The sequence below is a fragment of the Salminus brasiliensis genome, chromosome 23 (genome assembly GCF_030463535.1).
Source record: "Salminus brasiliensis chromosome 23, fSalBra1.hap2, whole genome shotgun sequence".
Lineage (NCBI taxonomy): Eukaryota > Metazoa > Chordata > Actinopteri > Characiformes > Bryconidae > Salminus > Salminus brasiliensis.
The window spans coordinates 1347494-1368721 of NC_132900.1; the positions used below are offsets into that span (position 1 = coordinate 1347494).

Here is a 21228-nt window from a genome sequence, read left to right on the forward strand (position 1 = left end):
CTTTATTAGCCATGGTGCCAATAGGTTCATGATGCTGATCTGCTCATAAGAGTCCTATTCTATCGGCAGTACTTCTCTACAGTGCCACTTAAAGCAGCTGTATGCAATCTTTAGAAGGGGCGTCCACAAACATTTGGACATTGAGACACATTAGTCAGTCCTAACCTGACAGAACAGAGTTGGATGTGGGTTGTGGATGGGATGACTAGTCTCCGGTGCTGTTCTGCTGTCTCAGCTGGAATGCTACAGGGCTTAGCCGTGTGTAGCGCGGCGACCTTTCCCCTACAGTTCATCAAGTTCAGTCAAATTCCTTTATCTGTTGCACCAAACTGCAGTTCACGTCGAGGGCCATCATATTCCTCTAAGGAGCCGCCTGGAACGAATGATCCTGAATGATCCTGTTGATCTATTTTCTGTCTATCAGATGAGTCAAGAAAGCTTTGGCCTTTTCCTTCTTATCGGGAAAGGAGATTCCGTGGAGGCAGCGTGTTAAGGGCCCAGCTTTACGACACAGATAACTCTGAAACTGGAGATTTAAAGGAGCAGTCTGATGACAAATCGAATCTACAGGATTGATAATGAACCCCAGATATAGTCGATCAGCCGAGACAGGCCTGGTGTCTGACGTGTGCTTCTTTGCAGATGCAGATGGTGACGTACTTCTAGTATTAGCTAAAATATTTTACCACGGTCCATCCAGGCCAATTTCCGGTAGTTAGCTTGTTTATGTAGCTTTTCAGTACATCCCTGAAGCAGGTAAATTAAGATTTGTGCCGTGTGTTTACAGATATAAGACCGGTGACCATCCAAGTACAGCGTTTGTTAGCATAGTTAGCCTAGCAGCTACATATGAAAACTATAAAAGCAAGCGTCAGACACCAAACATGTCTCTGCTGATTAACTGGAATCTGGCATCTGGTCAGTTGTAGAAAGTGCAACTGTGTCCAAATGTTTGTGGACACCCCTTCTAATGAATGCATTCAGCTACTTTAAGTTGCACCCATTGCTGACACAGATGTGCAAATGCACACACACTCACAGCTTGTCTAGTCCCTGTAGAGAAGAAGTACTGCCAATAGATTAGGACTTTATGGAGCATATGAGCATGATGTGGGCCAGGCGTGGGCTAGAGGATTATTGAGCTGTGGAGCAGTGGAGGAACTGTGTTCTCTGGAATGATGGTGGTGGGGCTCCATCCAGTATTTTGGGTTAGGATGAGTTGGGGATGAGTTGGGGATGAAGAGGTTGGGTGGTGATTATCATCTGACACCCGGACCACACTAAAGCTGCTCTTATTGCTCTTATCAATCAAATCCTCACAGCAGTGCTTCTCCAAAATCTGGTAGAAAGTCTTCTTCCCTGGACAGTAGAGACAGTTACTCCAACAAAAGCAGGATCAGCTATTTTTATACCCTTGACTTCAGAAGAAGCAATGAATAGGTAGGTGTCCCAATACTTTTGTCAATAAAATGAAGCTCAGGCTTTTGTTTACTTTCTGTTCGGCTACTTTACTCATACTTGAGTCATTATTTTAATAAAGCAATATACTATATGGGTTCAGGCTAGGTCGTTAATGAAAGCCTGAGTAGATGACGTATCTTCAGATGATCACTTCTAAAGCTAATCTCTTTTAATTAAAGGGGATCAAAATTCTGTTTTTCACAGATTTCAAAGAAGCTAATCTTGCTACAGTTATTACTAGCACTTTAGCAGACAATGCTAGCATGTCTTTGAACCTAGTCTACTGCAGAACCGATCCCAGTGCCTTTCTTAGTCCAGGAACAGGGTTGAGCCTAACCGTAGTCTATCTCAAAGAAGAGTGTGGCCCAGCCTGATAGCACTACACCAGCGTGCTGGGTGTGTGATTGGATTAGCACTGGGGCATTAAACTTGATAAGCTTTCAAGCACACACCCGCTTACTTGTAAACCATTGTCAATCAAATATTATCAGCTATTGATTTATTACCTGCAATACTCCAGATACAGAACAGCCAATATGTTCAGATTAAATGACGCAACAGTTTTTACGTCAGGCTGGTGATTATTTAAGTCTGTAGTAGGGTGACCAGAAGTCCACTTTTTGGGCTCAAAAAAATGTGCCTGGCCTGGAATTCTAAATTGCTTTTACCAGCGCCTCATATTCAGTGTATGAATTTTTATAGAATGAAATATTATTGGTCATTATTGGTTTGCCACACAGGGATTGTCCCTTTGATAAAGGGGGGGGGGGGCTTCATTCAGCATTCTCTTTATCTTAAACCTCTCCTCAAAAGCCCACCTTCACTCCACCATAGCTGTTCTCTATGTACTAAGACAAACAGGTGGACTTAACAGTGTCCAGTGAAATAGTGAGTTTTTAAGCAGCTGACTTTATTAGCTGATTTGGTCATAAAGGCTAATAAGGTTACTTACTGGTCTTGGTAAATGAGTGTGTTAATGTTTTTAGAACGATATTTGAGCCCCTTACACACAGCTATGGTAGGCCTTCTACAATCTAGGCCTACTTGAAGCCCCCCAGCTACAACATGTGGATGGCCGTGTGTCCCCACTAAAACATGGTCGCTTTACTATTCAGGCAATACCGAGTACCAGCTTGTCTGGCAGGCCAAGAGCACCTTTTAATCAAAAGGTCATACTGGAATGACCTTCTGCTGAAGAGAAGAAACACACCCAGAGAGAGTTTGTGGTAAAAATAATGTTTAAAATGTCCCAATAAAAAACACCAGGTTCAGCAACTTCAGGATTTTACCAAAACAGATGCCATAATGCATCAAAATCAATAGAGACACTGGATACAAGGTAAGGAATGATGTGTTGCCCAGCCACAGCAGCTCTAGTCCACAGTGTCCATTTATCATCAGTTAATCCACTTTTATAAAAGCTCAACACGGGCGTTTAGATCATCCTCAGCAGAGCAAATGCACACAGACAGAGAGAAAAGAAAGACAGACAGGAGGGTCAGATATGCCCCGCAACATCACGTCCCCAGTTAACATCAACGCTTAAACCTAAAACTGTTAAGTTGACCAGCCAACTTTTTAAAAACGCTATTCTCTTTAAATGCAGGGTTAGAGCTATTCTGATGGGAAAGTAAAATGATACAGTACTAATTTGGCCTCACAGCCACTTTAAAAAGAGAAGGAGGGTGAGGGGTGGGGATTGAGGAAGGGGTTTCAGTCCAGAAGACGATGACAAGTGTGAGAATGTGAGTGAGGGTGAGAGGAGAGAGAGCGAGCGCGAGAGCTCTAATAGTCCACAGGTTCGTCTCCTTCTTCGCTAAGCAGACATGTGCGTATTAGCGCCTGAGTGACGGCGTACGGGTCGCAGTTGGCGGAAGGACGGCGATCCTCGAAGTATCCCTTCTTCTCCTGGCCCACGGCGCAAGGAATGCGGATGCTAGCACCGCGGTTAGCCACGCCAGCGGAAAACTCGTGGATGTTGGAGGTCTCGTGGTGGCCGGTCAGCCTGCGAGCGTTGTCCAGCCCCCCTTTAGGGTCATAGGCCCGGATGTGGTAGTTGTGCCTCTTCCCAAGCTTCTCAATGAACTCTTCAATGAATCTGTTGAGAAAAACAATGAATACATTTACATTCATAAAAACAAACAAACAAATAATAATTGGTCTCAGTAAATTACAAATTCCATGCAGTTGACTATTATTCCCAACCGCTCCACGGACGATGCCATCACCACCACCCTTCATCTCTCCCTTACCCACCTGGAGAAGAAGGACACCTACGTCAGAATGCTGTTCATAGACTTCAGTTCAGCATTCAACACCATCATCCCACAGAACCTCACGAGGAAGTTAAGCCTGCTGGGCCTCGACACCCCCCTCTGCAACTGGATCCTGGACTTCCTGACAGGAAGGCCCCAGTTAGTCCGGTTCGGGGACAGCAGCTCCAGCACCATCACCATGAACACTGGGGCACCTCAGGGCAGTGTACTGAGTCCTCTGCTGTTCACCCTGCTGACTCATGACTGTGTTGCGAAACACAGTTCTAACAGCATCATAAAGTTCGCCGATGATACAACTGTGCTGGGTCTCATCAGCAAAGGCGACGAGTCAGCATACAGAGAGGAGGTGCAGCAGCTGACAGACTGGTGTACAGTCAACAACCTTCACTGGAATGTAGAGAAGACCAAGGAAATGGTTGTTGACTTCAGGAAATCAAGACCGGACCACTCTCCGCTTAACATCAACGGCTCCTCTGTGGAGATCGTTAAGAGCACCAAGTTCCTTGGTGTCCACCTAGCGGAGAACCTCACCTGGTCCCTGAACACCAGCTCTACAGCCAAGAAAGCCCAACAGCGTCTCTACTTCCTCCGGAAGCTGAGAAAGGCCCGTCTTCCTCCACCCATCCTCACCCTCTTCTATAGGGGGACCATAGAGAGCATCCTAAGCAGCTGCATCACTGCCTGGTTTGGGACCTGCACAGCCTCTGACCGCAAGTCCCTCCAACGCATTGTGAGGACAGCTGAGAAGATCATCGGAGTCTCTCTCCCCTCCGTCATGGACATTTACACCACCCGCTGCATCCGCAAAGCAACCAGCATTGTGGATGACTCCACCCACCCTTCACACAGACTGTTCTCCCTCCTGCCATCAGGAAGAAGGTACCGCAGCATCCGGTCCAACACGACCAGACTCTGCAATAGCTTCTTCCCCCAAGCCATCAGACTCCTCAACACAACTCAACTTCTGAACTGATATCTTTCTGGTACATGTACACTCTCCCTCTCTCTCTCTCTCCAACCATTTACCCCAGATAACATGGGAAGCATTTTTTGCACAAGCATTTGCACTAATAACTTTACTACCTCACTGGACTCTATTTATCGCACATTGCACAACTTGCACACTACAGTCATTATTTATTATCCTCTGTCTGTACTGTGTTGTCTGTCCGCACTTGTTTGTTTGTGTTGCACTTGTGTTCTGTATGCACTGTCTATGTTGCACCATGGTCCTGGAGGAACGTTGCTTCGTTTCACTGTGTACCCTGTATGTAGTTGAAATGACAATAAACCCACTTGACTTGACTTGACTTATACTTACTTCAGGCCACCTTCTTCCCGCATCTCCTTAGTGCTGAAGTTAGTGTGGCAGCCAGCGCCGTTCCAGTTGCCTGGGATGGGCTTGGGGTCAAACGAGGCCACCACACCGAAATCTTCACAGACCCTGTGAAGGATGAAGCGAGCCACCCACAAGTGATCTCCCATTTCAATGCCTTCACAAGGGCCTACCTGGAACTCCCACTGAGAGACAGAACACAGACACATTAGACTTTAACCCAGGGTCAGTTAAGGGACAGAGTCCTCCTAACCGGATTAAGCCAGGTCTTTACCTGAGCGGGCATGACTTCAGCATTCGTGCCACAAATCTTCACCCCGGCATACAGGCAGGCTTTGTAGTGAGCTTCAACAATGTCTCGGCCATACGCCTTATCTGCCCCAACGCCGCAGTAGTAGGGGCCTGAAAGGAGCGCATGGTAAACCATCAGCACGGGTCAATACAGACACCGGGCAGCAGGATATGCATGAAATAGCATAAGCAGTAAGTAATTATTCATTATTTAATCAAAATAAACTGATTTGTTTGATAACAAGAATCTGGATTCCTCAAACATCACAATACTTACCAATAACTGGTCAGTATGTAATGATCAGTACTGCAAAGCTCAATAATAGTGATTAGGAAATGGCATTGGAGATTCTTACCCTGTGGTCCAGGAAAACCATTGGAGGGCCATCCAAAGGGATGCCCATCTGTGCCCAGGATGGTGTACTCCTGCTCCATTCCGAACCAAGGGCTTTGGTCCTCCACCATCTGCATGATCTTCTTGCAAGACATGCAAGATACATGTCGCTGTTGGAGCCTTCAGACTGGTAGGTGCTGAAACCATCAAAATTCCACTCTGGCAGATCTAAAAATAAATAATAATAAAATATCAAAGGTCAAGAAATCCAGAAAATAGCTCTTCTTCCATTTCCAGCGTCAGAAATGCACAACAGGCTTACCTTCAATGCTCTTCGGTTCAGAATCCAACGTTCTGGTCTTGCATCTCAGCCCTTCTCCAGTTCCATCAATCCAGATGTACATGGCCTGCACTTTGTCCCCCTGGGGAAGCTCCATATACTGGCGCTTGACCAGTTTGCTGAGCTGTGCGCTGGACGATGTTGCCATAGTTATTACTATAAAACACCTAAACGATGGAGAGAGCAAAGACCTGTTCATTCACAGCTATCCTCACAGATCAACCTGAAGAGCATGGGTAAGCACTGCAAGCACCAGTGCAAGTGTGTGTGTGTGTGTGTGTGTGTGCACCACAAAGCCCTTTGCAAAGACCTCCACTAACATGCTGCCAGGGGTCTTGCAGATATTAGTGGTGATTGCTGCAATGGCAGTTCATATTACATCATTAATTTTATTTAAATACCTAAAATAGGATGGAAATTCATCATAGGCATAACTTTGTCTGCATGCACATAGAGCACAAATGCATGTCTGCAACATGAAATAGCATCAAGAATTGTACCTGGACACCAAAGACAACTACAGTGGGCGACTGGACAGGACTGGCAGGTCCAGATATTGCTGTGTTTATGTGGTGTTTGCTTGTCTCTCATCCTCTGAACAACAGTCTGGGGATTCGCCTGGATTTATACATAGAGGAACAGAAATCCTGCCACGCTCTGATTGGTCACAGGGAAGCACCAGTTGCTCTAGGTGCAAAGCTCATTGGCTCATGCAGCAGCAAATTCACCGCCCCCATCAGCCTCCTGCAAACTGATGCTGGGCACTGAAAACCACAGCACCAACAGCAGCTGAAGCAGGCAGAGAGGGTCTGGAGAAGAATTCCAGGGAATAAAAGAACGCGGGTGAATGTTAACGAACAATAAAATAGCGCCCGGCTCTGCGCCTCCCTGTGGCAGCAAAGTTTAGTGCACTTTCGTTCCCTAGACTGTTTATGAGGTAATCCAGAGAGATAGATGTGCAGTATACGCTATAGCGCCTGTCCTGGGTTCAAATCCTAGCAGTACCTTTGTCTTAAGGCAGCACTGGGCTACTGATGACAGGATTATGGGTTCGATACCCAGGCTTGGCAAGGGTCCTCAAGCAAGGCCCTTGACCCTCTATGCTCCCCGGGACTGTTCCCTGGAGCAGATCAACATCATGAACCTATTGGCACCATACTGCCTAATGCCAGGCATGGGCTAGAGAGGTATATCGCCCACTAGCATTGAGCTGTGGAGCAGTGGAAGAACCTCATCCAGTACTTTTGGTATGAGGTGGGGTGGTAATCTTCCAACATCCTCACCTTACCAACTAGCTCTTGTCGCAATCAAATCCTCACAGCAATGCTACTCCAACATCTAGTGGAAAGTCTTCTTCCCTGGACAGTAGAAACATTTACTCCAACAAACGCAGGATCGGCTCTTTGTTAATACCCTTGATTTCAAAAGAAACAACAAATGAGCAGGTGTCCCAATACTTTTGTCATTAAAGTGTGGGACTTCAATTCTGGAGCTCATGCTTTTGTTTACTTTCCGTTCGGCTATTTCTACTCATACTTGGGTCATTATTTTAATAACGCAATATAGTATACTTTTGAGTATGGGTTCGAGCTAATCCACACCCCCGTTTTAGGGGTGGGCCACTGGTCTTTAATGAAAGCCTGAGTAGATGACGTATCTTCAGATGATCACTTCTAAAGCTAATCTCTTTTACTAAAAGGGATTAAAAAGGTAAAAGAAAAAGTACATTTGTGAAATATAACAAACCACTCTGCATCCCGCCTCGTCCTCGTCCACAGCTGGCGGGATAATGCCTGGCATGGCGGATCCATCCCTGACTATCGGCTGCGTGGATGCCATTACACGCCTCCTCCATTACCTGGAGCAGTGGTACGTAGCAGCACGTGGGGTCTGGGTTCGTGCACGTTCCACCGCCGCAGAAAAGAATTCCTGTATTGGATTAAAGGAGAATATGGTGGAAGGTACAGCGCAACACAGTATGGGTTTTGGAGAACCAGTCTAACACCTGTATGAGACTCAACTGAGGCCTCTTCCTCACTCTGACTAATGACTGAAGCGTTCTTCCCATCGAGTTTGTACAGGTGCACCATGAGCGAGACTCAGGGTGTTGCATTTTGAAGGCCCGGGTTTCTAGATGACCTTGATGTCGCTAAATGATGAGATTGTGTTTAGAGATTTGCAAAACTCTGAGGATAATATCTGATGGAGAACCAAAGGAACTGTGCTTGGGGTTTAGTGGCTTGCTGTTGAGTCATGCTGTTGATGCACGAGCTTCACGTTTTCTAATGACCTGTGATCTAGTCTTGAACCAGACTGTAGTACAGAACTCAGTGCCTTTCTCAGTCCAGGGATGGGGTTAAGCCTGCAGGGCTGACAGTAGTCTATCTCCAATAAGAGTGTGGCACAGCCTGAGGATAGTGCTGATCAAGCGTGCTAGCTAGTTTGGGTTAGTGATCGGGTTAGGGTTGCCACATCTTCCGGTTTTGCCCCAGAAAGTCCCGAGTCGTGACACATCTTATCCCCTCTGACGTCATCTTGCAGAAGGGCCATTTAGGACCATTTAGGACCCCCCCTTATATTTCATCTAGCTGTAATTGTTTTTTTTTATCGCTTTTTTATTTTTTTGGGATCCCAATTATCTGCTGATCTTGCACACTGGGTTCACAAACATAGTAATCTAATAAAAATAACAGTATTAAAAACATATTTCCATTTATTTAAATCATTAATGGACAATTAATCACGTGGTCAGGGGGCAGTGGTGTTCAGCGGTTAGAGCTCCGGGCTGTTGATCACAGGGTTGTGGGTTCGATTCCCGGGCTCGGCAAGGTGCCACTGTTGGGCCCTAGAGCAAGACCCTTCACCCTCTCTGCTCCCCGGGTGCTGGAGTTGGCTGCCCACCGCTCTGGGTGTGTGTGTACTCACTGCCCCTAGCTCACTAGTGTGTGTGAGTGTGTGTGTGTGTGTGTGTGTGTGTGTTCATTGTCCCTGGTTCACTAGTGTGTGTGTGTGTGTGTGTGTGTGTGTGTGTGTGTGTTCACTGTCCCTGGTTCACTAGTGTGTGTGTGTGTGTGTGTGTTCACTGTCCCTGGTTCACTAGTGTGTGTGTGTGTGTGTGTGTGTTCACTGTCCCTGGTTCACTAGTGTGTGTGTGTGTGTGTGTGTGTGTGTGTGTGTGTTCACTGTCCCTGGTTCACTAGTGTGTGTGTGTGTGTGTGTTCACTGTCCCTGGTTCACTAGTGTGTGTGTGTGTGTGTGTTCACTGTCCCTGGTTCACTAGTGTGAGTGTGTGTGTGTGTTCACTACCACAGATGGGTCAAAAGGGGAGGACACATGTCGCTGTCCAGAGGACAGTCACAGATACCCGCACCTTTACCTTTTAGGATGTAAAGAACTGCTGCTAATATTTGTTAGCAAGTTAGCACCATAGCTAGCTAGCTTTACTAGGCATCAGCTTTATATGCCAGCGTAGCAACAACAATATCACATCGCCTACTTATATATGCTAATATGTGATTAACATTTAATAAATAAAGTTAAATAGCGACACTTTACCCAAATAAAGCTTTTAATTAATGATCAGTAAATATATCCCCATAAATTTTACTCTGGCGTTTAAGTACGACAGCCGCGTGACGACGGAGATTCATCACGTGAGCGGTTTTAACCAATGGAGCAACCCGGGGGGAGGAGGGGCGGAGACAGTTAGCATTAGCATTAGCTCGTCTCAGCATGATCAAAAAGCCACAGCGCAAACCCAAATCACAGCGAAAACAGAGCCAATATACTGCATTCACTAAACAACCCCGCCATAATCACAGATACCTTCACAAGACAGACACAGATGAAGCTAATTGTAGCTAGCGCTAGCTTACCTTCCCCAGCAGCAGCAGCTCCAGCTCCCCCTGCTGACCTACAGCTAGCTCGCTACTTTACGACGTTAAACGTTTGTTTTTGTGAACGTTGAGCTAACGTTATCACTAATTTCGGTTATTTTTCCAGTGATTAAACGCTGACAAATTAGTGCTAACGTTTGTAATTAATCTGTTTGGGGGAAATGTTGGTCTGAACTGCTGCTGCTGCTTGAATACGACACTGAGTAACAGCAGAATGTGATTTAGGAGGTTTCTGCTGAAATTCTGCTGCATTTTTATTATTTTATTTTATAAATAAACTGTTTGTTTATTTGTTTATTTATTTATTTATTTATTTAAGTCCATTTCTCCACGATTTAACTTTCTTGCTCACTTCGGTCAAACCCCGCCCAGGTTTGTAGGATAACCAATCAGATTCGGTCGTCGACAGCTGGTTTAACTGACATGCAAATCGACCAATCATGTTTCACCATTTTAGCGCGTCACGTAGAAAATAAAAACAGACCACATTTATTATTATATTATATTTTCATATTAGCAGATTTTACCCGCCATTAAAAGTTACTGGTTAAAGTAAAGTGTCTGATTCTTAGATTGAGAAACTTTAGGAGTGGGTCTAATAAAATGTGTCTGGTTTTGGCCTGTTGAAAAGGTGGCAGCCCTAGATTAGATTAGCACTGGGCCATTAAACCTGATCAGCTTTAAGGCACACACACCTGAGTGAGTGTAAACCACCGTCAATTAAACATTATCAGTGATTTATTACCTGCAATACTCCAGATACAGAATATGAAGGGCAATATGTTCCGATTAAATTAGGCAACAGTTTTTACGTCAGTCTGGTAATGAAGCTTGTAGGAAAGGTGACCAGTAGCCCACTTTCTGAGACCTAATAATTCTAATTTGTGTAAAATGTACAGATATTATTACTGATTAACAAATCATTTAAAAAAAGGGATCATAACAGTTGTTGATGTAAACAAACAGTCATGCAAAAACCTTGTATCTCAGAATGTGCAGCTTTACAGGCGAGGAAGGAGGGGTTTAAAAAGAATCCCTTCAATGGAAACCATTTTATTTCAAGTCATTTTGGGGCATTTCTATTGGCCCATTCATCATAAAATGTTGATTTAAACTCCCAACAGTCAGATTCAAACAAGGTCTCAAATTTGAAGACATTTAGGACCGTGGTCAAGTAGACAAACCAATCCTAAAACTGGTCCTAAATGGAGTACATATTCTTAAAAATGTCCAAATCCATTAGATCAATGTTACCCAAAGTTAGAGGGGCAGTGGTGCTCAGCGGTTAGAGCGCCGGGATATTGATAACAGGGTTGTGGGTTCGATTCCAAGCTGCCACTGTTGGGTCCTTGAGCAAGGCCCTTTACCCTCTTTGCTCCCCGGGCGCTGGAGTTGGCTGCCCACTGCTCTGGGTGTGTGTGTACTCACTGCCCCTAACACATGTGTGTGTGTGAGTGTGTGTTCACTACCAGATGGGTTAAATGCAGAGGACACATTTCACTGTACAGTGCACACTGTACAGTGCCAAATACGTGCACCTTTACCTTTAGAGCCTGTTGCTCAGACCAACGTCCACTGAAATATTGGGTCTTAATGGCACTGGCATTTTTGATAAAAGTGGGCCAATTTGGTCATGCACACAATTTTTAATGGTCTTGGTTATAATTATGCTAAAGTACAAATATAGCTGCATATTTTGGTCCTACAACCTAGGCCTACTTGAAGGCCCCCCAGCTATGTCATCCTAAGCCCTGTGTCCCACTAAAACATGGTCGCTTTACTATTCAGGCAATACCGAGTACCAGCTTGTCTGGCAGGCCAAGAGCACCATTTAATCAAACTGTACGGTCCATACTGGAATGACCTTCTGCTGAAGAGAAGAAACACACCCAGAGAGAGTTTGTGGTAAAAATAATGTTTAAAATGTCCCAATAAAAAACACCAGGTTCAGCAACTTCAGGATTTTACCAAAACAGATGCCATAACAGCACAGTAGACATAATGCAGCAACATCACGAGGCATGATTCTTTAAAAACTATCACATGGCATACAACAGACCGAAGTGTAGAAGACCAGACAGGGTCCGGGTCCTCACAGAGCATGTACCGTACAACAGGAACCAGAAAATGAAGCTCAGAACAGACAGAAATGGCAGTCAACACTTCCTATTCAGTTAGTAACAAAAGATGAACGTGGACGTACACGAGTAGAGACACTGGATACAAGGTAAGGAATGACGTGTTACCAGGCCATAGCAGCTCTAGTCCACAGTGTCCATTTATCATCAGTTAATCCACTTTTATAAAAGCTCAACACGGGCGTTTAGATCACGGGAGGGGCTTTAACGCTGAGAGTTAAAGTCTGCCCTCCTCAGCAGAGCAAATGCACACAGACAGAGAGAAAAGAAAGACAGACAGGAGGGTCAGATATGCCCCGCAACATCACGTCCCCAGTTAACATCAACGCTTAAACCTAAAACTGTTAAGTTGACCAGCCAACTTTTTAAAAACGCTATTCTCTTTAAATGCAGGGTTAGAGCTATTCTGATGGGAAAGTAAAACGATACAGTACTAATTTGGCCTCACAGCCACTTTAAAAAGAGAAGGACGGTGAGGGGTGGGGATTGAGGAAGGGGTTTCAGTCCAGAAGACGATGACAAGTGTGAGAATGTGAGTGAGGGTGAGAGGAGAGAGAGCGCGAGAGAGCTCTAATAGTCCACAGGTTCGTCTCCTTCTTCGCTAAGCAGACATGTGCGTATTAGCGCCTGAGTGACGGCGTACGGGTCGCAGTTGGCGGAAGGACGGCGATCCTCGAAGTATCCCTTCTTCTCCTGGCCCACGGCGCGAGGAATGCGGATGCTAGCACCGCGGTTAGCCACGCCAGCGGAAAACTCGTGGATGTTGGAGGTCTCGTGGTGGCCGGTCAGCCTGCGAGCGTTGTCCAGCCCCCCTTTAGGGTCATAGGCCCGGATGTGGTAGTTGTGCCTCTTCCCAAGCTTCTCAATGGACTCTTCGATGAATCTGTTGAGAAAGTAAAGATACTTTAAAACCAAATAAATGAAAATATATATTTTTAAAAAGCCCATTAGCCCAGCTATTAAAACGGGTGCAACTTTGTTTACAAAAACTGTTATAATTCTCTGAAATATAAAAATCTTGAAGATTGCAAATTACATGCATTTAATCAGCTACATTACATTTTATTACTTTAATACAGAGTTAAACAGAATAATTAATAATAATAAAATGAATTTTAAATCCTTAATTTAAAATCATAACTGCTTCATAGTAAAGGACTGCAGACCCAAGCACACATTACTGTAGAGGTATCTATTATACTTACTTCAGGCCACCTTCTTCCCGCATCTCCTTAGTGCTGAAGTTAGTGTGGCAGCCAGCGCCGTTCCAGTTGCCTGGGATGGGCTTGGGGTCAAACGAGGCCACCACACCGAAATCTTCACAGACCCTGTGAAGGATGAAGCGAGCCACCCACAAGTGATCTCCCATTTCAATGCCTTCACAAGGGCCTACCTGGAACTCCCACTGAGAGACAGAACACAGACACATTAGACTTCAACCCAGGGTCAGTTAAGGGACAGAGTCCTCCTAACCGGATTAAGCCAGGTCTTTACCTGAGCGGGCATGACTTCAGCATTCGTGCCACAAATCTTCACCCCGGCATACAGGCAGGCTTTGTAGTGAGCTTCAACAATGTCTCGGCCATACGCCTTATCTGCCCCAACGCCGCAGTAGTAGGGGCCTGAAAGGAGCGCATGGTAAACCATCAGCACGGGTCAATACAGACACCGGGCAGCAGGATATGCATTAAATAGCATAAGCAGTAAGTAATTATTCATTATTTAATCAAAATAAACTGATTTGTTTGATAACAAGAATCTGGATTCCTCAAACATCACAATACTTACCAATAACTGGTCAGTATGTAATGATCAGTACTGCAAAGCTCAATAATAGTGATTAGGAAATGGCATTGGAGATTCTTACCCTGTGGTCCAGGAAAACCATTGGAGGGCCAGCCAAAGGGATGCCCATCTGTGCCCAGGATGGTGTACTCCTGCTCCATTCCGAACCAAGGGCTTTGGTCCTCCACCATCTGCATGATCTTCTTGCAAGTAATACGATGGTTGGTTTCTGATTCCAAACACGAGACAAAAATGGTCAGAACTAAGAACCCAAGAACTACAGGCAGAGAGCTTCTCCAGTGCTCATAAACCCATTGACCGACAACTCTGGTCAAGCTAAAGTCAACAACACGCTTCTAGATCCATTAATAAGCCAAATTAATGACCATTTACATAAACTATACTCTCCAAGGTCTAGGAGGACGACAAAACTGACCCCTGCTCAAAACCAACGAGAGACTGGATGCTCATATTTACCAGCAGGCTTGCGGTTGTACTTCAGCACCTCACAGAGGACAAGTTTATTGGGGTCTTTGCGGAAGGGGTCCCGGAACATGGCAGAAGGAACCAGATACATGTCGCTGTTGGAGCCTTCAGACTGGTAGGTGCTGGAACCATCAAAATTCCACTCTGGCAGATCTAAAAATAAATAATAATAAAATATCAAAGGTCAAGAAATCCAGAAAATAGCTCTTCTTCCATTTCCAGCGTCAGAAATGCACAACAGGCTTACCTTCAATGCTCTTCGGTTCAGAATCCAACGTTCTGGTCTTGCATCTCAGCCCTTCTCCAGTTCCATCAATCCAGATGTACATGGCCTGCACTTTGTCCCCCTGGGGAAGCTCCATATACTGGCGCTTGACCAGTTTGCTGAGCTGTGCGCTGGACGATGTTGCCATAGTTATTACTATAAAACACCTAAACGATGGAGAGAGCAAAGACCTGTTCATTCACAGCTATCCTCACAGATCAACCTGAAGAGCTGATGCACCGCATGGGTAAGCACTGCAAGCACCAGTGCAAGTGTGTGTGTGTGTGTGTGTGTGTGTGCACCACAAAGCCCTGTGCAAAAACCTCCACGTGCTGTGATTAGCTCTCCACCCCCACTCGCTCACGCGCTGCTAGGGGTCTTTCCTCCTAAACCTGCCCCCATGTTAGAGCTCATGCAATAGCTTATCTGCAGTCTGTTTAATATTAGTGGTGGTTGCGATGCAGACCGGTCATATTGCATTAATAAATAAGACATAAATCCAGCATTAAACAAATATTACGACATAAATAAAGCAATCTGCATGCATACATAGCAGAAATGCAATGTAAGCACGAGACAGCATCAAGAATATAAAAGCACAGCATGCAGCCTTACACAATATTGAGTTACAATATACATAGAAATGCATAATAATAAAAGTATATAGCTGAAGAATTGTACCTGGACACCAAAGAAGTCTACAGTGGGCGAAGCAGGACTGGCAGGTCCAGATATTGCTGTGTTTCTGTGGGGTCTGCTTGTCTCTCATCCTCTGAACAACAGGCTGGGGATTCGCCCGGGTTTATATATCGAGGAACAGAAATCCTGCCGCGCTCTGATTGGTCACAGGGAGGCACCAGTTGCTCCCTGCGCAAAGCTCATTGGCTCATGCAGCAGCGAAGCCCCCGCCTTCTCCACCCTCTTTTTAGAAACTGATCAAACTGATAGTAAAAGCTCAGAAAAGCCCAGATAAGCAGCAGGACAGGCGGAGAGGGTCTGGAGGAGAGTACCAGGGGATAAAACAACACGGCTGAATGTAAACAGGCCATAGAATAGCGCCCGGCTCTGCCCTGCCCCCCTGTGGCCGCAACGTGTAGTGCACTGTGGTTCCCTAGACTGTTTATGATGTAATCCAGAGACAGACGCATGAATCATATGTCCAAATATTTGTGGACAGCCCTTCTAATGAATACACTCAGCCACTTACAGTTGCACCCATTGCTGACACACAGCTTAAAGGAGCCATACCCCACATTTGTGTGTAACATTCTTATTATTTGACTCTACTATAAGTACAATAATAGTGATGATACACACAAGTATACACCAATAATAAGACTGACATATGTAAATGACCTCTGTTCTGATTGGTTGGGGGTTGTTTTTTGAATAGCAGTCCTTTAAAGCAACTTTAAAGCAATTCTTTTAAGTTTAGCCTGAACGGGAGGAGCTAAATGGCCATATTACATACACATATGTCCAAAAGTTTGTGGACACCGCTTCTAATGAATGCACTCAGATTTTTAAAGTTGCACCCATTGCTGACACAGATGTGCAAATGCACACGCGCACAGTTTGTCTGGTCAATGTATATGAGAAGTGCTGCCAATAGAATAGGACTCATCATGACCCTATTGGCTCCATGCTGCCTAATGCCAGGCGTGGGCTAGAGGGGTGTGTATAAAGCCCCCCAGCATTGAGGAGCTGTGGAGCAGTGGAAGAGCTGTGTTCTCTGGAGTGATGATTATTTAACATCAGATACAGCCCATAATTTATCTCCTATCCAAACCCACCAGTGAAGTTACATCACGAGCCTTCTGAGTTTTATATGGAGTGATGATGATGATGATGATGATGAAGGTAAAATAGTGAATAGAGAATCTTAACTAATGCAGTTCTCTTTAGGGACTACTTTCTGTAGCTGCACTACACCCTGCAGCATGTATCCCTCCACCATTTTAATGATCTGGTTCTAAAAGCAGGTTCTAGAGCCGAACTCTTCTCAGAACTCTGGTAGAACCGTGTCTCAGGCATCAGGCAGCGTCTTCATCACCATTAGGAGCTTTTATTAGAGCTGCTTCCGTTCATTTCTGAACTGTTTAATTAAGAAGAACTTTTGGGAAGGTCGGTGGAGTTCCCCTCTCCTGCTCGGGCTGGTTACTGTGATGAGTGGGGGAGTTTCGCCCTCTGCCGGCTGGTACATGGCGGTGCAAGCAGGGAGCCACGCATTACGCATGAAGCTGCAGCAGCGCCCCCAAGCGGCGGAGAGCAGGACTACTCTAATCGGTGTGTTTTAGGCTGAATGGTTGATGTGGATCAAACCAACACAACTATAAACTATATATAAAATACTTTATGGAGTGTTTGAGTGCATTTCTGTCTGTAATTTTGTCTCTCATCTCTACACATTTAATACACAGTTACTGTTTTAGTACTGTACCGTACTGTTAACTGAAATTCATATGTTACAAATCTTAAATATAGTATTACAAAATACAGGCAACAAGTATCAATGTAGTAACTTCTGTAATATGGTAAATTTGGCAAAAGAACAGAGGTTGTGCTCTAAAAGGTCTATATCCTATTATCCTATCCTATTAATTATATATATATATATACATCATAATAATGTGCATATATATATAAATTATTATGATGTATATATATGAAATTAATAGTAATTTCAATTTCACAATTCCACATTACATTTCAATTAATATTAATTATATATACATACATCATAATCATTTAATACTATATAATAAAGCATGAGCATCCCAAGTCCCAAAAAAACAACAAAAAAAAAAACTCAGTTAGGCCTTCACAGATAAGCCCCATCTGATGCTGTCTAATCAAGGTAAGCTGATCTCTCACTTGACTCAATCAGTTGATCAATCAATCAGTCTCTCATTCCTCAGTCTCTCGCAGATCTGTTCCTCAGCCTGTGAGTGCTGATCTCCTCATATCTCCCTCATCACAGCTTCATCAGGAAGCTCCTCACTGTTCTCAGGTGTTCGGACAGATTCCTCTGTACTGAACGTCAGAGAACAAACGGTCAATGTGTCCAGAGATAAAGCGCAGTCGGGAAGGCCGGCGGGAGTCGGTTCCCACATGATTTACAGCATGTTCAGTTATAAATGTGTGAAAATGGAGAATTTCATGGGATGTAATGTGTGTATCTGATATCTCACACTGCTATTAAATGACACAACTATGGTGGTGGGTGGAGGATAATGGCCTGGGGACCACGATGCAGGGTGGCACGTAGCTTTTGGGAGCCCTGTACTCTTTATTAGGTCTCTCATATGGAAGATGTTGAGGTAAACATTCGGTTGTGGGGGTGAAGTGGCCTGCTATGAGAACATCGAGCATTTTTCAATATATATATATATATATATATATATATATATATATATATATATACAGACCATATATATAAATATATTGCTGCTGTCCAATGAAAAACATGTATCTCCATTCTTCATTTTCCTCATCATCTGAACCCTGTAGCTGCTGTAAATAATTCTGGATGAATGGACCAAGATTATTTTCATTTAAATTATTTGATTATATTTAATTATATTATATTATTATGTAATTTTTTTTGCTTCTCCTCTAAAGTTGCTGTTTTGGAGATAAATGTTTTTCACTGGACACATTCCAAAACAAAAATTGCTGCTAATTTGCTAATTTATATATAAGCATTATTATATATTACTATTGAAAGTACCTTAACTGTCCAGTGAAAAACATTTATCTCCAAAATAGCAACTTTAGAGGAAAAGCAAAAAAACTAAATAATAATTAAATATAATTAAATAATTTAAATCAAAATAATCATGGCAAAATAAAAGTAAGGGTAACATGAATTATTGGTTGAATGCTTAAATAAATGTGTATTTCTGAGGGACGTCCCGATCCGATCCGATCCAGGGATATTTTGTATGGCCGCTAGTTTAAATCATAATCCGGTTCCGAGTCTTAGCTTTAACCGTGGTGCTCAGAGCGCCACCTGCTGGTCATAGGGCGCCATTAACGGTCATCATTCCCCAGCGGGCTGCAGCAGCAGTGTGGACGCTCTCAGGAGGTAAATAAAGGAGTTGAGGTTCTGCAGTGTGGAACCTGAAAACAGACCATAATATCTGACCCTTCATAAAACTCTCACTGAAGCGCTCTGTTTTACCAGCGGGAGAACCGCAGAACCGCTCACTCGCCTTCCTCAGTTCTTAAACCAGCACTGAAGAACCCGCTTAGAACCGAGTCGAGGCTAACGCTAATGCTAACACACACACACACACTATAGAAACCCCAATCACACACACACACAGCACATTCACCCACTATAAACCAGTTACTACACACCAGTAGACCAACAACCAAAAATACCAGTCCAGAGTGTGTACCACACACACACACACACACACACACACACACAGGAAGTGAATAGACTGCAGTGTGTAAAGGAGCTGGGAGCTGATTGGTCAGGGAGGAGATCAGACTGGATTATCAGATATTAAACACTATAAAACATCATTTTAAGATTTTAAGTCTCGACTAAACTAAACCAGTCAGTCCAGACAGTCTGATTATAGAAACTAAAATATTTCATATTTGGTAATATTTGGACGTTCTCTCAGTCTGTCTAATCTCAGCATCTGCCGTTAGATTGGAACAGCTGGAGTTTTACATTAGAGTCATGGGCTCTATGTTCTATTATAAATCAGCAGACTTTCGGATCCAGTTATTGGCCCATATTATTGATAATCACTAGGTGAACAAAGCATCAGACGTTTTTAAAAAATACTGCAATTTGGCAAACAATTTAATATTCTTACTTTCAAAACTTTATTGAAATGATCAACATGTGAAATTAAAGTTGATAAAACAGAGATTGAATTAAAACAGTATATATACAGTGTATATACTGTATATATTTATAGTATATATATATATATATATATATATATATATATATATATATATATATATATATATATATATAAGAATTGTGGTCATATTGCTGCTACCTTTTTCAATTTCTCTACTTTTCCTATTTATGTCTACTTTTTAATATTTTATTATTTTATTTATTAAATATTGCTTTTTGGGTGTATCTGGGACCTTGAGATCACAATTTCGTTCCACCCCACCTGTGATGTGAATGACAATAAAGTCTCCTGTTTATACAATATAAATAATACAAATCTAAAACTCTGAAGAGCAATGAGATTATTTACAGATAATATCTGAATATTAGCAGGGTTAGGACGTTATCTGAACAGCAGTGGTGAGTGTCTTTTACTTTGTGCTGTAATACTGCAGTCATGCCCTTTTCATTTAATGCCCACAGGCACAGCAGCAGGCAGCCCTGTCAGTCTGGCTGCTGAGAGGCGGTGGTAGAGCTCCCCCTGGTGTCCATTTTACAGTTCTACAGGCAGGCGCCAGTGGACGCTGTAAACAGTAAGACCTCAATTCCTATCCACAGTGTTTACTGTCTGTATAATTAGACTTATTTCAGTCATTTCATGAGAAAATGTGAATTAAAGTGAATAAGTGAAAAGACGTTGCCCTTGTTCTCATCTCAGCTCATCAACCTGCTCTCATAAGTGATTGATTTGATAGTTATAAGATACCTAATGTTTTTTTGGTTATTGTTTAATATGTTTATTTTATTGGCAGACGAATCAGATACAAAAGCACAATAAACAAAATCTAATTTTGAACTAATCCACCTTCATATTATCACTTTAAACCCATCCCACTTTACAACCACACCCTCAACCCTGCAGCTCAATCCTGAATTAGAAGTGTTTTCTCCTGGGTAGTCATATTAAAAGTAAAACCCTCTCCAAACAAAAGTAAAGAGGGAGAGAAATAATAAAACCCTAATGCCCGGTGTGCACTTTTCTGACTTTGATTCATGTATTCTCTGGATCTGACTGATATAAAGTGCTTTATAATATCTATTTTATTCAAGAACCAACAGTTTTGAAGCTCCTGTAAGTTCTGCATCACTTAAGATAGAAACTGAAACTTCAGGTAGGCCGCTGGAGAAGAGCTCCCGCCGCGCTGGTGCTGTAGTGTTTGATTAGGGTGTCAGAATTCACCATGTTCAGAATTTAATGGCAGAACTGCTGTACTGAGCTTAATATCCTGGTTAATTTGACTGCAGTCTGAATGCTGAGGTAGGGCAGGGTCAGAGGATCAGAGGATATTAAACACTCTGTAAAGCTGAAATCATTCACTTAATAAAAGTTGCTGCAGGTTTTACTGATGTTTACTAGTGTTAATTAACAGCATGTCGGATCGGTATTGGCTGACAGTCAGAATTAAGGTACTCAGATCGGGTTGAATCGGGGGAGCAAAAAACTTTGGGAAATTCCTATATAATATTGTTACATATAGAGTAACACATGAATTATGGGATTTCTGACTTATTGAACCCGGCTCTCCCTTTAATACCAGTCATATTGTGAAGTCTGCAGCATAACCGAATGGATTTCTCTATTATATCAATTAATACAACACACAGGAGATAAATAAATGCATTATTCATTTATGTAATTTCATTTTCTACTATTTGTGCAACAAATGTACTCATTTATTATTATTTTAATTAT

The 21228-nt window shown here is 43.4% G+C and overlaps 1 protein-coding gene and 1 pseudogene across 1 annotated transcript; both read right to left on the reverse strand.

Annotated features, from left to right (window-relative positions):
• Positions 1-3141: 3141 nt before the first annotated feature.
• LOC140545584 (glutamine synthetase-like) lies at positions 3142-6608 on the reverse strand (annotated as a pseudogene).
• Positions 6609-11833: 5225 nt separating this feature from the next.
• On the reverse strand, positions 11834-15391 carry glula (glutamate-ammonia ligase (glutamine synthase) a). The gene is made up of 7 exons (XM_072668688.1): positions 15290-15391; positions 14591-14775; positions 14335-14496; positions 13940-14086; positions 13567-13694; positions 13278-13477; positions 11834-12955 (listed from the first exon to the last, which is right to left on the reverse strand). Exons 2-7 carry the CDS (start codon positions 14754-14756, stop codon positions 12643-12645), a joined length of 1116 nt encoding a protein of 371 aa, XP_072524789.1. The 5' UTR covers positions 14757-14775; positions 15290-15391; the 3' UTR covers positions 11834-12642.
• Between the last annotated feature and the right edge of the window lie 5837 nt (positions 15392-21228).